Genomic DNA, 15,534 nt, shown 5'->3' on the forward strand with positions numbered 1-15,534 from the left:
GCAACAAAAGTGTTGCAAGGTGACTACAGGAGTGTCTGCCGGCTAAACACCCAAAGCACTTGCCCAGCAGAGGATTTTGTCATCTGCCATGGCTAGCAGGCAGACCCCTTGCAGGCATACTCAGAGGGACAGCCTATCATTAATAATTCCAAGAGTCTATAAATGCTGGAAGGAAGAGCTTCCTGTCTGTTTGCCTATGGATGTTTCACAGTACTGGCTGGGGGAACAAACTGTCTTATTGCAAGAAGAGGTGAGCAGCTGGTGGTAAGGTCAGTGTGTAAGAGATTTATGCCAGTGACTTATATTAAGGCATCTATTGCCTGTATATGAGAAACTAAATGGGCCTGTTCTAGGTTCCTGCAATATAAAAACCAGATTTAAGTGCTCCCTCCTCAAACTGACACACAGAACTAAAATGACTTTTCAAGAACGCTGACAACTGTCTCTGTTCAAATCAATTTGAGACAAGCCTTTTAAAATTGGCTGTAGTCTAGACTTCTTGGCAACAAAAAGGCAACAGAGCCCAGCATATGAGCACACTCACCCCAAGAATCATTTAATAAATACATCTTTATTAATAGCAATTGCACAAGTGAACAGAACTTTCTGTAGTGACACAACAAGATGGGATTGTATTAACTCACAGGGGTCTGGTGCGCACACATAATCCAGGCATCAGAATACCAGCATGTACTTCTAACACCTTCTAACCTCCATCCCTAGGGAGAAAGTTTCAAGGCTAGCTAAAACTTTAACACCAGATTCACATTTAGATTGTTGAAAACTGGATCTCCATGTCCCTTGTTAACCTTGAAAACTTTTGCAAGGTCTGAATGGGATTTTCTAAAGCACTCCACATTGGCCTGAACACTACCCCAGCAGATATGGTGAGAGAAACCTTTGTGATTCCTGTCAGGTCTCACACTTTTAAGAACTGTTTCTAATCATGCAGAAGAATCCCATTTATATGAATCAAAGGAAATTCTGGATTGCTTGGAGACATAAACACGCCAAACCCCAAAGATGTATCTTCCCGGTAGCTGGCCCACCCCACAGCTCTCAGGAGAAACTCAGCTTCTGCACCAACCACAAGTTTCATTTGATGGAAACATTGTCTGCAGTTTCCTGTCTGCAACTGAACTGTTCAGGAAGTTCACTATTGCCTTGTAGAGTAGTGTAGCCACCTTTCTCCATGCAACATGCCTCAGGTATCTTCCACTTGTCCTGTGAACAAGCAGGTACAGGAATCATAGTTCCTAAAAATGCAGATCATGGGGAAAATCCTTACTTGTTCAGCCTTTTGGTATATTATAGACCAGCAGGCAAAATTGCAGATCTGAAAAGAGGGAAACACATCGTAGCTTCTTGATGGCCAAGAGGAGAGATGAAGTGTGCATGCCAGAAAGGCTGGTAGCATCTGGGCAGAGTGATAAGTTCTGCCACTGTAGAGCTGATCCTGCAGCAAGGCGAGGCCACAAAGTCAAGGTTTCAAACATCCCACCTAAAAGGTGTTTGTACTTTTTCTGATCCATATGCTATGCCATTGCCAGTTCTGACACATGCACAAAGCAAGCTGTAGAGATGTTGTGCTTTTGTAGATAAACTGACTACTGATTTGTGTTCCTACTATAACTTCTTTTATGAAGTAGCATTTTAACTGGCAGATCTGCCTTATAAGTATAATCGTGCCACAAATACTATTTTAAATTTTAACTAATAATCTTGGCTTTTATTGTAATATAACTCATCTACTAGTAAAATACTTACAACCCATCTGTGCAACCCCAGTTCACCTTAGGACTCAACTCTGCACTAATCCCTTCTCTGGTCTCAGCCAAATCTGTAACTGGTAGGGTTGTAGGAAGATAGAAAACACCAGCTGATGCCTGCTGTTACCATCACCTTCCCTCGTTCTTGCTGTTGCTTCCCATGCTGTACAGTAGAGACCAAGCTCAGAAGGCCCCACCACCCCTTGGCATTGTACTTGTTGTATGCTGCTGTGTGAGCATTTCCTACAAAGTGCTGTTCAGCCACATCTGTAACGCAGGGGTAAAGATGAGAACCGAACCTGTCACTGACACTACCAGAAATAACCACAGGAAAATACGATCCAGGACTTGAGCTACGTATTTCCAATCTTGGACAACCTGGGAAGGAGAGAGGGAGAACGAACAGAAACAGTAATGAGCCCAGTACTTTGTTGAAACTGCTATATATATTTCAGCTCCAAAAATCCGTTTTTAAAATGAGAAGTTGGTAGTGCGCTGCACCCTCAAACTGGTACGGATTGCCTTTTCGGCACCCATAGCTGTGAGTCACTCAAACCTCCAAAATAATCCCATCGTTTTACAGACATAGTAATCAGACGTCTTTTGGCCTGTCCGAAAGCTTTTAGCTAAGTGTGTATGTGAAAGTTTACAGACTCAAGCCTGAAGATGGCTTTAAAATTAACTCAGTTTCTTCTCACAGAACTGCATTTCCCTTGAAGTGCCAGGACTTGGCTCTAGTACAGTACTTCAATGCAGACAGTGCCTCTGGTACAAGAGGTCCCATTGGCTTGTGTTTTCCTAAGTCCTCTGTTGGCTCAGATTGTGTGCATTCAGGAAGGGGATTTTGCATTATGAGTGCTGGCACAACCCTGCACACACAAAACAGCTATTTATAAGAGCAATTAGAGGGACTTCTTCATTAAAAATTATTTCAGATTCAAGCAGAAAGCTTTAGTCATGAACACTATATGCTGGCATACTGCGTGTTTGATTTACTGTTCATCTTTCTGCTGAAGTCCTTTCAGCACAGTTCGAACAAAGCCCTGGCTTTTACTAGGAGGGTGCTAACAGAAGTTTTTCTCTCTCCATATGCTGTTGAGTGCATTGCATTACTGTCCTACCCTCGCATGAGAAGCATTGTTTAGGCACACAGTAATTTGCCATTTTAGTAGTCAGGTGGATTTTTGAGAGGAGGATGAAAGATGGTAGTTAGGGACTAATCTGAACTGATATTGGGGGAAATCTAGAACACTCCCACTCAAAACAGGGCAGCTATGCTCTGTATAGTCACTGGGAGGCACGGACTGAGACCTAGCAACTGCTGTAGATCCTGCCTGTAAGTGTTGTGAAAGGTACGCTTTCAGAGCATGTGATGATTCCGAGACTCATGTTTATCCCCAGCTCGAGCAGGAAAATGTTACTCAAATTATCCCAAAACAAGAATTCATTGAGGAGAGGCTGCTCTGGCCTCTTGTGCCTGTGAAGAGCACAAGTTCTCCTTCAAGCAGTGCGTTTTCCTGGAAAACATATGACTTATCAAGCAGGAGAAGATTCCAGGACATGTCTCAGATGAGAGCAGGATGAAGAGGCAAAGGGAAAAGCATGCAGAAAAGGCAGGAGCTTGGAAGCCACTGCTGTCAAGGAAACTGTGATCCCTCCTTTCCCTCTCTTCACCTACCTGTCTGATGAAATGTTCCTTTTTAACATGTCTGGAAATGTATCGGATGGAGTCAGCTGCCTTTTCCAGAAAGGCAATGACAATTTTCTCTCCATCTTTGGCTTGCTTGTGTTTTTGCTTCCCCAGGAGCTTTGATTTCAAAGTGGTTTCCTTTTCTTCAGTCTCTGAGAAGGAGTAATGATCTACATGGTCCTTCATGCAAAGCAGCCGGGGCAGCTTCTGGAGGAAGAGTCTTTTAACCCAGGGAGCCATGGGATGGTAAGTTGCTGAGGACCGGTGGTGGACATTGATAACAAACACAGTCACGATGATAGAGAGGGTCACAAAAATCATGATGAACAGCAGGTACTCACCGATCAGAGGGATGACTTTGGAAGAAGAAGGGATTATTTCCTCAATCACTAAAAGGAAAACGGTGAGGGAGACCAGAACTGATGTAGACAATGAAAGTTTTTCTCCTTCATCTGAAGGCAGGTAAAACACCAGGACAGTTAGAAAAGACAATCCCAGGCAAGGGATTATTAAGAAAAGAGTGTAAAACAGCGGAAGGCGTCTCAGCACAAAGGAGTAAGTGACAAATGGATAAGAGTACAGCCCATCCTTCCTGTTGCCTTTCATACCTTTGGCATTTAAAATCTCCCACTCCCCATTATCAAAGAAGTCTTTCCTGTCTACATTTTCATCCACTAAAATCAAGTCCACCATACTGCCATCATATGTCCACGACCCAAACTTCATGGAGCAGTTCTGCCTATCAAAAGGGAAGAAGGTCACATCCATTGTGCAGGAGCTCTTGTAACTGGCTGGTGGCGTCCAGATCACCAATCCATTGTACTTCACTATGGCTTTGGTCATCAGGGATCCTTCAAAATGTCCATCAGCACTAGGAGTTGGACAGGAAGAAACAGCACCAAGTTTAAGACTGCATTTTTCCCAGACTTACCTTCTCACAGCTCTTGCTTTCAACCCATCACCTGCAGCACAAGGGAAGCCAACATTCATACTGCCTGAGGAAACAGCCTTCTGACAGCCCTCACAAGCTTCACAGTGGCTGACATGCCTTGCCCAAGCTCTGGCCTAAGCCCAGAGAAAGGAGCATGCTACTCACTTTTCAAACAAAACGATGTCGGGAAGCCAAAGGGACTCAGAGGGGACGCGAATGGTGGTGATCCCTCCATATTCCTCTGGATTCCAGGAGAGCTTGTGGTCGACCCATTCCTGTAACAGGCCAGCAGAGTCCCATACATGACACTCATTCACTCATACACAACAGCCTTATTTCTCCTCCCACTCCCTGCCACAGAAGAACTGTGTTGCACAGCACAATGGGCACAGCATAGCTGGGAGATGTTAATCCCCACAAGCACTGTGCCTCCAGCCACAGGTGGACCCCAGCACCCCATCCCATTGCAGACAACCTCAAGGCAGGTGTTCCTGGAGAGCACTTGACTCTCACTTCACTCATCATCTTGCCCAGCCCACCTGAGGGCAGCCCAGGAGGAAGAAGACACTTCCCCTGGGTATGACACCTCTCCTTCCCTTTGAGAAACAACCCACAGTGGTTTTGTCTGGTACCGACCCCATGAAAGAGCCACCTGACATGGCTAGCACTACCCAGGTGACAGAGAGGTAGCCTTTAACTACTTTCCAGCGGAGACCTGGCTTTATTCAGTGAATGGATTATAACACCTAATATCTCTATGTTGTCCCGTCAAACCAATTAATTGTTCTTTCATCAAAAAGACCTGCACACTGTTGCAGTGTGAGTAATACTATGCTGTTGTAAAGCATTTGGTTAACAATCCTGAAGAGGTAACACTAAAAAAAGCAATGCAGGAGGAGTTCTGTCCGTTTTCATCATGTTGAACTCCAGAATAATTTTTTTCTTCTTTTTCTTCTTCAGATGGGGAGATACTAGCAAAGTGGCTCTAGCAACCTGGAGATATCCACAGACATGCAGTGGAAAAGCAGATCTCTGATCCTAGTTCATTATTGATGGGGGTTTTCATTTGCCCACAGGAATAGCAGCAAGAGGAAGCAAGAGCTGTAGACTGTGGTCAATACAGAGAAGCAGAAGATGAACCACTTCCATTAAGCTCCAGCACTAACAGCTCCCTAGGGATGTGGGACCCTCGGTCTTCTCCAGCAGTTTCCTTCCTGACTTAAGGATGAACCAAAAAGTGGTATTCTCTGCTTCTTCTCCCACCATATTGATCCCCTCTTACATCTTTGATTCCACATGCTTTTCACAGCGATACCTACAGACAGTTGTTACTGCAGTCCTTTACAATGTGACAGCAACCCAGAGCCTCAGTAGAGACCTGAACAGAATGAGAACAAGCATCTTCCTCCTCCAGGTGCAGGGGAAGGATGGGGCTCAAGGTCACAGGCAGGTGGCTGATAGACCCTTCCTAATACTTGGCTCAAGGCACACACAAAGGTTGCAGTTGCCCAGGGTGGTGCCTTGGAAGGATTAATGGACCCACAGCCTGCACCAGAAGAGATATGGACCACTCTCTGAACTGCTTAAATGGCTGGCATCAGCTATCAGGCATAGCCCTATATCCCTGGCTCCTCCTGCTGCTGAAGGAGAGATGAGAGCTGTTCAGGTATGGAAAGAGATGAGGGGTCATTGCTGCCCTTAGCTTCATCAGCAGGGACAGAGCACACCACTTTTAGCATGAACTAAATTTTTCCAGCAGCCTGGGCTCTTGGGTGGGTACAGACTCACACGTGTCTTGGATGCAAGGGGATGGCCAGTGCTGACAGCAGCAACCAACACAGTCAGCTCATAGCCTATGCTAACGCAACCGAAGCAAGTACTCCTGTGAGCCACCAGGAAATACAATCATCCCTCTGGAATTGAATCGAAGCAGCCCCTTGGCTTGGGTTATTTGCTGCATCTAAAGATTACTCCCTCCCCCTGCCCTGCAATGATTTTTCTCCCAGCTAAAGTGCTCTTTCATGTCTGCAGGGCAAATGGTTGTGTGTGTTCTTACTAGAGCAGAAAATAGATTACGTGCAGACTTTGAAGACGAGCAGTTTAAAATGGGAATCTCCCCATGGGCTATGCTGACATGAACTGTAGCAACCGATGCAAAGGGCCATTTCCTTTCTTCTCCCTTTTTTCCAAGCTGCTCCAGACCCTCTCACTGCTGTTCATTTTCTCCAGTTCTGCCAAATTCTCATCTCTGGGCTGTCACTCAAGTGCTTAAACCACAGCAAGTGGACCAAGAAACACTGGACCCAGATTATCAACCCTTGCTAATAGACTCCATAGCTTGGCCAAACCCAGGTACTTTCTCAGCAACCACTAAAAGCTCCTTTGCACCTTGTGTTTCTGCTTGCATGCACATCATGAAGTCTCACCACCTTGAGCATATGGATATTTGAGTTTAAAAAAAAAAAAAAAAAAGAAAAAAAAAGAGAAAGGAAAGGGAAAAGGAAAGGAAAAGGAAAAGGAAAGGAAAAGGAAAAGGAAAAGGAAAAGGAAAAGGAAAAGGAAAAAGAAGGAAAGCCCTGAATTTGAGTTTTGCCCGCCTAAGAAAAGCCAGACTTTTGCAGAGAAATTATGACTGTAATTACCCCTCAACCTCACACACAGGGTGAGAACCAGAATTTCCTAACCTCCCCAGCTCCTGCAAAAGGACAGGGTCTGTGTCATCGGAGAGTTCTGTTTGGTTTAGTGTTTTTCATTTTCCCTATCCAAAAGAAAAAGTTTTAATTCTGCTTAGTTTTATAGACCTTTTCCTCTCTGTTGTGCTTATGCACTAACAATCCCCCAAGCACTGACTAAACATGGGACCAGTTCACACTAAGCCTACAGGAATGCATGACTCCCAGAGCAGGAGAACTGGGTCAGGCCACATCTTTTATCCACAGCATGAGGCAGAAGGACCAGATAAAGTGGCTACCCCTTATTCTCCCCCACACCAGAGGGGCATGAGTGGATGGTTGTGTGTCTCCTGCAGCATCTTTGGAGTAACCTGCAGCAGAACCTGGCTTCCACAGCAAGAGTGGTGACACAGGCTTCAGGCTGTGACTCTGGGCAGGTCTATGCTGCAGTACAGACAGGATGCTCAGCATGGATGAGCTAACCTGAAACATCCCCAAATGTGTTCATGCAGCAACTGTGAGAGGATCAGTAGGTGTCTGCCTGCATTAACATCTCAGGCCTAATGCCCTTAGGCAGCCTGCTAATGTAAGTCAGTACTTCAGGTCTCTCTTTTCTGCAGTCACTGTAACCTGGGTGAAGATGTCAGCCAGCCAGAGGGATGAAGGCTGCCTAGGGCATAGGAGACTGCTGTCCTGGATGGAGCAAGCAGCCAAGACTTCCCTAAGAAGGAGGTCAGACACAGGAATATTCTGTCAAACAAACTGACAGCAAAACTGAGCCGTATTTCTCCTCCACCAGCCCAGCAACCCCTGGGAACCATTTCCCATGGCATCATTTCAAGTACAGCTTGGGTTTTATGTCCTCTGCCTAGGATCAGCTGACATGTTTATAGATACTCACATGCTTGAGATACTTAAAATAATTATCACAAGGTCAATAAACTGGTGCAATGTAATCTAAACCTAATGCAGTGTTTCTCAGGAGTGAAGAAGAAAGGAGACCCAATTCACAACCTTTCTTGCACCTTTCCCCCACTTGTAAAAATTACTATCACTTCCAGAAGCAATTACATTAGAGAGATCTGATTAATTTGCCATAGATTTTAATTAGGGGTTGCTAGCATGCTGGCCTTTGCTTTCCCTTTATCATGCTCAAGAAGAAACCTATCTGAGGCGTCAGTCGTCTTGAGCAAGAGAGACAGTAGTTGTGTGACCTCTGTGTCTGAGACAGGATAGTCCCTCAGGACACAGGTAGCATCCCAGGGACAGCCACTGCACTATTAGGACATGTTGCTTCTCTGAAATACAGTTGCCTTGAGCACAGAGCTAGGCTGCAGGCCGGGAGAAGAGGGTACTGTACTTCTTCAAGGCACACCTGCCTGCCTTCTGGCCCCTTCATGCCTTTTGTGAAGTGAGAGGAATACAGCGAAAACTGCAGGCAAGGTAACATGGTGCTCCTTTTGTCTGGCCACTCAGCGTCATGACAGGGGATGGATGTCACAGTGGGCAGCAGGCTGGGGTGGCCACTCAGCTCAGCAGCCCCACAGTGAAAGAGAAGGTTTGATTTGGTCTGATTTACCTGCTTCAGCCACACCTTGGTTGTCATCAGCTGATTCTTCTCATCCTAGGGTGACACAAAGTAGAAAGGATTGCAACATCAGAACAGCGACCAGAAACAGACCTCATGCTGTGCTGAGCAAACGAGATCCCTGTGGTCCTGTTTCCCCATGGACCTGGGCTCTTCAGTAACTCTTGCGGGGAAGTGAACTGACTTTGTAGGTGCTGTCCCTGCTTTTGCTGGGAGTTCCTGAGGGTGGAAACCCGAGGTCTGCATTTCAGAGCAGCCCCAGGGAATCAGATGCTGAAGAACAGGGAGGCAGCAGGGCTCAGTGGGGTCAGGACACGCATGGTTGTGGGCTCACATGATGGCTCGTCTCCCCACACTGCTCAGCCTGAATTGAGCTTGGGAAGATACATGCTGAAACATTCCTGAATATACAAATAAAGCACAAAATCAGAGTCTGCTTTCCATGGCACAAAGAGACACTGCCAGGGGACAGGGAGGGGTGAGGAGAACACTGTTGTGTGGGTACCTCTGTCCCTTGTGCACATTCTACTGTGATAGAGGGGAAAGGAAAGGGAAACTTTCCACATGGGCAAAACCACAGGATTGTTTAGTCTCTAGTGTCTTATCTGCATGGCCAGCTCGGTCAAGATATGAGTTGCCTTTGGTCTAGATACAAGATTACTTGGAGGGAACAATGTCCAACCAGTTCTACTCTTCCTTACCCCTGTTTTGTAGCTGCCTTGTCACTAAGTTGCGAATGTAGGCACCAGGGACTGTCTGGCATGGACTCTCTGGTTAATGCCTGATGAATTGAGGCCTTTTTCCCTGAGACCAGCAGGTAGAAAAGGACCTTCACGTTTGCTGCAAAACAAATGAGGCCTGTGCTCTGCATGGGTCAGGAGTCATATCACCAGCACTACATCACGCTCAGCATTTCACTTCCTGACCAGCACTGTGCACTCCCCTCAGGAGGCAAAAGCCAACAGCTTCCTCCCAGCTCTCTCAGGTGGATGCATGGCTGCCTGTAAAAGCAGGTATGTTTCCAAGCCCAACACAATGCTTACCACATCCACAAGCTGTGATATCTTTAATCCAAAAAGGACTTTGATGGTGTCATTGGCGTTTTCCACGGGGCGGACCCATTTCTGATAGCCTTGAAATAAGTGCTTGAAGAGCGCGTCCTCATTCTCAGCAACTGAACTGAAGGCAGCCACATCTAGAAGAGAGCGACAGGGAGTGGGGGCATGCTGGAAAGCAGACGTGGAGAACAGCACAAGCTGAAGTGGGGCAGAGCAATGATGTGAGACAAATTTGCCTCTGGGCGGCTCTTGTCTTTTACAGTGTAGTCGGTAGGAATTCAGACGCACGGACTCTCAGCTGAGCTGTGGTGAGAGGAGGGGAAGGAAGGCAGCCCAAGCCCAACTCAAAAATAAAATCATCGGAGCAGTGATGACTTTGTACTAGTATTATCTGGTTGATGTGGCCCTTTCCTCTTGATTCAATGTACTTGCCCGGTCTGTCTTGGTTATTTTTCTTCAGAAGACCCACAGGCAAAGAACATCAGGTGCTCTCTTTCACTCTTGGGTAGCAAGCATCCAGCCTCATAAACGCCACCCTGAGCAAGAGTTCTGGTTTTCAAATGCCTGTGGGGTACCACAGTGTAAATCTGGTCACTGTGGGGCAAACCCTGGCTGGCTGGCTTGCAGCTGGGAACAGTAGCCATACACTGTGGGCATTTTGGGGCCCAAGGATTTCACTTGCACTTCATCAGTTTCTGTGGCGTCTCTGAGGTGGAGGCTGCTCTGAACAACGGTCAGGGTGGTGAGATTTCCTTGCTGGAAGCTACAGGGCCTGTAAGCCAGACCTCAGGGAGCCTCATGCAGCACCTGGAAATTAATCTTCCTTCTGGGCTTAACCAGAGGATAGCAGCATACCACTGAGAAAGCTGACTTCTCCAGTCAGAGGAGGGTTGGGCGGGCAACAGCAACAGTGGAGCAAAGAGCAAAAGGAACTCATCTGGCAGCAGAGGAGCTGGATGATGCAGTCAGGGCCAGGTCTGCCCTCAACCAAGCACGGAGCCATCATGGTCTGCATTTGCAAGACTTGGGACTCCCCCGGTCCCTGCCACCTCAGCTGCCATGCAAGGGGAAGGGCATTCAACCTCTCCCTCCTTTCCTATATGCCAGCCCCACTCTCCATGATGCTGTGGTACTGACATGATCTCCACCACTTCCCTTCTGCACACACACAGCAGGAAGGATGAGAAGGATTTCACCTCCCTTCAAAAGCATCATGGAGAGAAAAGGAACTGGTGCTGGTCAGCCCTGTGCTGTGGGGATCACAGCTGGTGTTGCAGTGCCAGCAGTCAAAGCCAACCTCTCCAAGCACTGCCCGTGGCCCACCTTGTCCCCTCACCACCCGTGCCCTGCCAGCCCCAGCGTGAGCAGCATACCCTGTGCTGTGGTGGAGATGAAAGGGCATCTGAGCCCAGCAGTCCCTCCAGAGAGAATAAACCTGCTGCCACACCAGAGCTTCCCATGGGACAGAATAATTCCCTAATGCAATCTGGATTCTCTCAGGATAGTAGAAGGTCCAAGCAGCACTGTCATCCCCCACTTCCAGCAAATGCCCATTCCTCTTTGAGAAGCTGTGAACTCTAAAGCCTAATGATTGCCACTCATAGGGTAACACTTTACGTCAGATGTTCTAGGGCAGGATGTATTTGTGCTGTGTGGTTGGACATGCAGTTGCGGTGGGGTTACCAAGTCCAGGGGAGGTGGGTGCCGGCTGGTCAGAGGGAGCATCCACGCTCTTTTCCCCCTGCTCTGCACCACAGCCAGAGATGGGCTCATGCAGCCGTCAGAACAGTTTGCAGCAGCCTCTGCATCCACTCTGTATCTTGCTGCTTTGTCACAAGTCTTTGAGGTCTGCTATTACCAATCGGAAAACTACAAATGCCCCTTATGCTTGCTCCAGGGGCAAGGATACTATTCTCACCTCAGGGCTAACCCCAGCTCCACCACAGCAAATGGGAGACAGAGTCTGGGGTTTGTCCTAGGAAACTGGATTGCCTGCCCAAACATGCCAGACAGACGTTGCATCCACAACCAAAGAAAGAGAAAGAGCATATTACTCCCCCCTCACTACTCACAACCTCAGTGGTCTACTCCCCTGACACATAAGACTTTATGCAGAGATCCTAGCTCCCACCCCTTTTGCTTTCCCTTTAGGAGATTCACAAGAGTGTATGGCTATTAAACACAGGAAATTTAATGGGAAAGACCTTGATTATGAAAAAGCACAACCCTAAAACATGCAGGAACAAAACCAGCTTTGTCTTAATGCTGGAATACATTGCTCTGGGTTTATTTGAGTATAACTCCCTGCACACCCATATGCAACCACACACGCCACAGGCATGCTGTCCCTCATGTATGAACTCCCTCACAAGCAAATGGTGCTGTTTCACAGCCCATACTTCACATGAAGTCTAAGGACCCTAATACTCCAAGAAGGTATAGCAGAGGGGTGGTAAAGTTGGTTTTGGGGCTGGATGTATTGATTCTCAGCTGCTGGGGAAGCCACAGGAGAGAGTGAAGAGTTAAGAACTCTCATGAAGAAGAAAGCCAGAAGGAACAAGACTGATGCCCTTATAAGACAGCCTCAGTGCTCGCAGGAGGACAGTTTGAAAACAGAATTTTTTATTGAGAAGGAAGACATATTAAGAGATAAAAATAGCCTAACAGCTCCCTTTGGTCAAGCCTGTCTGATGATTAAATTAGATAAAGGCACAGACAAAACAATGACAAAAGGAGCACTGCCTTAGACAAATCAGAAGAGCACTCATCCCTGAGTTTACCGTATGAGGGACAAAGAAGGCAAAAGCTTGGATCTCCCTGGCAGGTTACCGTGTGTGCATGTAACTGAGCACTGTTTGCCATCTCCCCTCTCCCCCAGGTTCCCATTTCCCTCTCTGGTCCGTGCCAGGAGCAGTTCCCCGTAGGCACAGGAGCAGGATGGCTGGGGCAGGGATTCTGCTAAACAAACATGCAAAACACCCTCAGAAGCACAGACAGGACACTTAGCCTTTCATCAGCTCACATGGGGCATTTCAGTTTTCCTCCTGGTGATGGAGGATCCCCTTTAGCAGAGAGACTTGTGCTTAGGATTCATTTGTTAACTTCTATCCAGTGGCCACCCCCCAACCCATTTATTAAAACCTTCTTGTCAGACTGGCTGTGGCTGCAATAAAAAGGCAGCAGCTGATAGAGCCTTCTTTTGCTAGTCAGTGTTCAGAAGATGTCCAAGGGAAGTGAGCACCTACCTTGTCCCAGCAAGCAGCAGCTAACTGGCCAGCAGTAAAACAAAACCCTTGAACATCTGCAGCTCAGCTAGGAAGAAGAAGAAATCGCACTTACCTGAGCGGGTCAGACACAGCACAAAGAGCGACAGGCAAAGCATGGGCACCACCGTGGCTTTTCCTTTAAATCTTGTCTTTTCTTTTCATAAGCAAATCGGGCTCATCTTAGAAGGGGACTAGAATAATCTGGATAGAAATCAAGGCGGACAATTGAGTCTCCAAAGGCAAGACAGCACTTTTCAGAGCCTTATCTTGTCTCATTATGATGCTCTGTAAATCACACTTCATTGATTTTCAGTCAGCTGTCACGTCCCGTAAGACTAAAACAAGGCTCTGGGTCCTAAACTCTGATTTGTTTGTGGCGGTATTTGGGTGACTACAGGCACTGCGGACTAGGAGTAGAAGTGAGGCAAGGTTTTTTAAGGAGAGGAAATGTCTTTTATTATGCTGCCAGTTATAGCTGGAGAAAAAAAAAAGAGGCTGCAGATCAGACCCAAAGATAGATCATGTGCTTGAAAGGTTGTCAGTTTGCTATATCAGTTGGTCTGATAGCCTCTCTACAGACCTAGCTTAACTTACTCATTTTTCATACTGCGTTTGCTGGTTTATAGCTATAAAATAGGAGGTAAAACCAGCTAAGATATAGGTGGGAAAACAGGGCTGATTTCTAAATTTATATCTCATCGTTCATACACAGACAACAGCACAGAAATGCTTGCGCAGTACTATCTATTGGCACAGCTTAACAGAGTATGTTGCCCCAGGACCTTGTGTTTAGCAATGAGAGTGATGCGGCCTTTGGTTATTTAGCAAGTTCCTCTGTAGCTGTCACTCCTGCCAGTGACACGGCAGACAGGGCTCCTTTCAGAGACCACCAGGAATCTCTGACATCAAAAGACATGTGGGTTCCTCTTTTCCTGTCTCCCTGCCACTCCTTTACTGAGGGATCTCAGGATCTTCTCTGTTTTCTTCCCAAATGGAAGTTACTTTGTCATTTCTCTCCGAAGAGAAGCTTTTTCCCTGAACTTTTTAAGTTCAAGGAGTGGTGCAAAATTCTTTTAGTCTGTACCCAGACCTAAAACTCTTCCTGCTTTGATTTATTCTTTCTGGTTATTTAATTGCTTGCTGACTTCTAAATGGGAAGCCTGTTCTTTTCAGCAACAGCTGAGCCCATTCCTTGCGGTGGCCCAGATTTTGGTACAGACATGAGCTACGTGATTCAGGTTTGCGTTATCTAAGGTCCTCACAGAGCATTGATAACTGGCAGCTGTAACCTTATCAGATAATTCAGCTACCTATAATGAAAAAGATGTTATTTCTGTGCAGTTCAATGTCACATTGCTGCTATTAGTGACCTTCTTGTAGTGTCCTCCCACTTTATTGATGTTGCTGTGGACTTGCGGCCTGCCTCAACCAAAGCTCTAAGGCAGGCTACCAGCTGCAGCTCAGTGGGTTTGCTATTCTGCTTCCATACTACACATAGGGAATCTGCATGAGCCCTCCTTAGCTCCTTGGCTCTGCCAGTGTTCAGCTAGCAGGGCTGGAGGAGCAGCTGCCCTTCTCTGCACCCTTCCTCATCCCAGCTGCAGAAAGCAACTCAAAACCAACAGTGCTACCAACAGACTGTTCTGAACAAAGTGTCTTCTTATCACCGGCTGCTTTCAACTACCATACTGCTCAGTTTACCCATTAGATACAGACCAGACATAAGCACACAACCTCCTTCTTTTATGCTGGCTTAAAAAGAACAATGAACATTTTGGTTGGGGTGGTGCGGACAGACAGCTCCACAACCTGCCGGAATGCTGAGCATGGGCTAACACAATTACCCTGTCTGATGCAAATTTTTCTGCAACAAAGCTACCCCTGAAAAATGCTCTGTGCAGGCTACCCCATGCATTCCAGCATGTTTTGGGTCCCATACAGGGCTCACCACCCTCAGACATCATCCGTCATCTTTGCTGAACCACAGCTTCATGACTGTGAGCAAGCCCCGGCCTTTGCCCATCAACACCTCTGTAATAAGTGCCTGAGATCGCACCCAGGCATTGCTCTGTTAGACAATCCTGTATCACAGACTGGAGAGAAACTTGTTTTCATAAAGCTTTAACCTGCTGCCTTGACATACTAGCTGCCTATAGGAGTAGGTTTTTTGCTATTGCGTGGTAGTTGCTTGCAAGGAAATATGATGTGTGCTTCCTTTACCATTGCCTCCACCCACTGCCTGGATTGTGACAAGAGGTAAGGACTTACCTTGCCTGGACTGGCTTCCAGAGTTATCTGTCAACCAGAGGAGGGTATTGGGGAAATTAACTCTCTAATCAGAGCTTTCTGTTTACAAGCATTTATTCAGCCATGCTCCTCAACATTTTGGTAAGGCAGGTACACACGAATACTCCATTTTACCAGCCAGGCCATGGATCCTGGCTGGTAAAATCCACCCTGAGCATCCACCCTGAGCTAGCAAATGAATTCCAGGGTAAAACATGAATCTTCTCTGTTGAGAACCTTCCTTTGCTTTTCCATGAGTTTCATGGATTTGTAA

General features: G+C 46.8%; 1 protein-coding gene across 1 annotated transcript; it reads right to left on the reverse strand.

Annotated features, from left to right (window-relative positions):
• Positions 1 to 1,618: 1,618 nt before the first annotated feature.
• Positions 1,619 to 13,099, reverse strand: CHRNB3 (cholinergic receptor, nicotinic, beta 3 (neuronal)). Its single transcript, XM_010023796.1, has 6 exons — positions 13,048 to 13,099; positions 9,694 to 9,845; positions 8,642 to 8,686; positions 4,556 to 4,665; positions 3,448 to 4,330; positions 1,619 to 2,147 (listed from the first exon to the last, which is right to left on the reverse strand). Exons 1-6 carry the CDS (start codon positions 13,088 to 13,090, stop codon positions 2,013 to 2,015), a joined length of 1,368 nt encoding a protein of 455 aa, XP_010022098.1. The 5' UTR covers positions 13,091 to 13,099; the 3' UTR covers positions 1,619 to 2,012.
• Between the last annotated feature and the right edge of the window lie 2,435 nt (positions 13,100 to 15,534).

Source organism: Nestor notabilis, unplaced genomic scaffold (assembly GCF_000696875.1).
Source record: "Nestor notabilis isolate BGI_N333 unplaced genomic scaffold, ASM69687v1 scaffold28851, whole genome shotgun sequence".
Taxonomy (NCBI): domain Eukaryota; kingdom Metazoa; phylum Chordata; class Aves; order Psittaciformes; family Psittacidae; genus Nestor; species Nestor notabilis.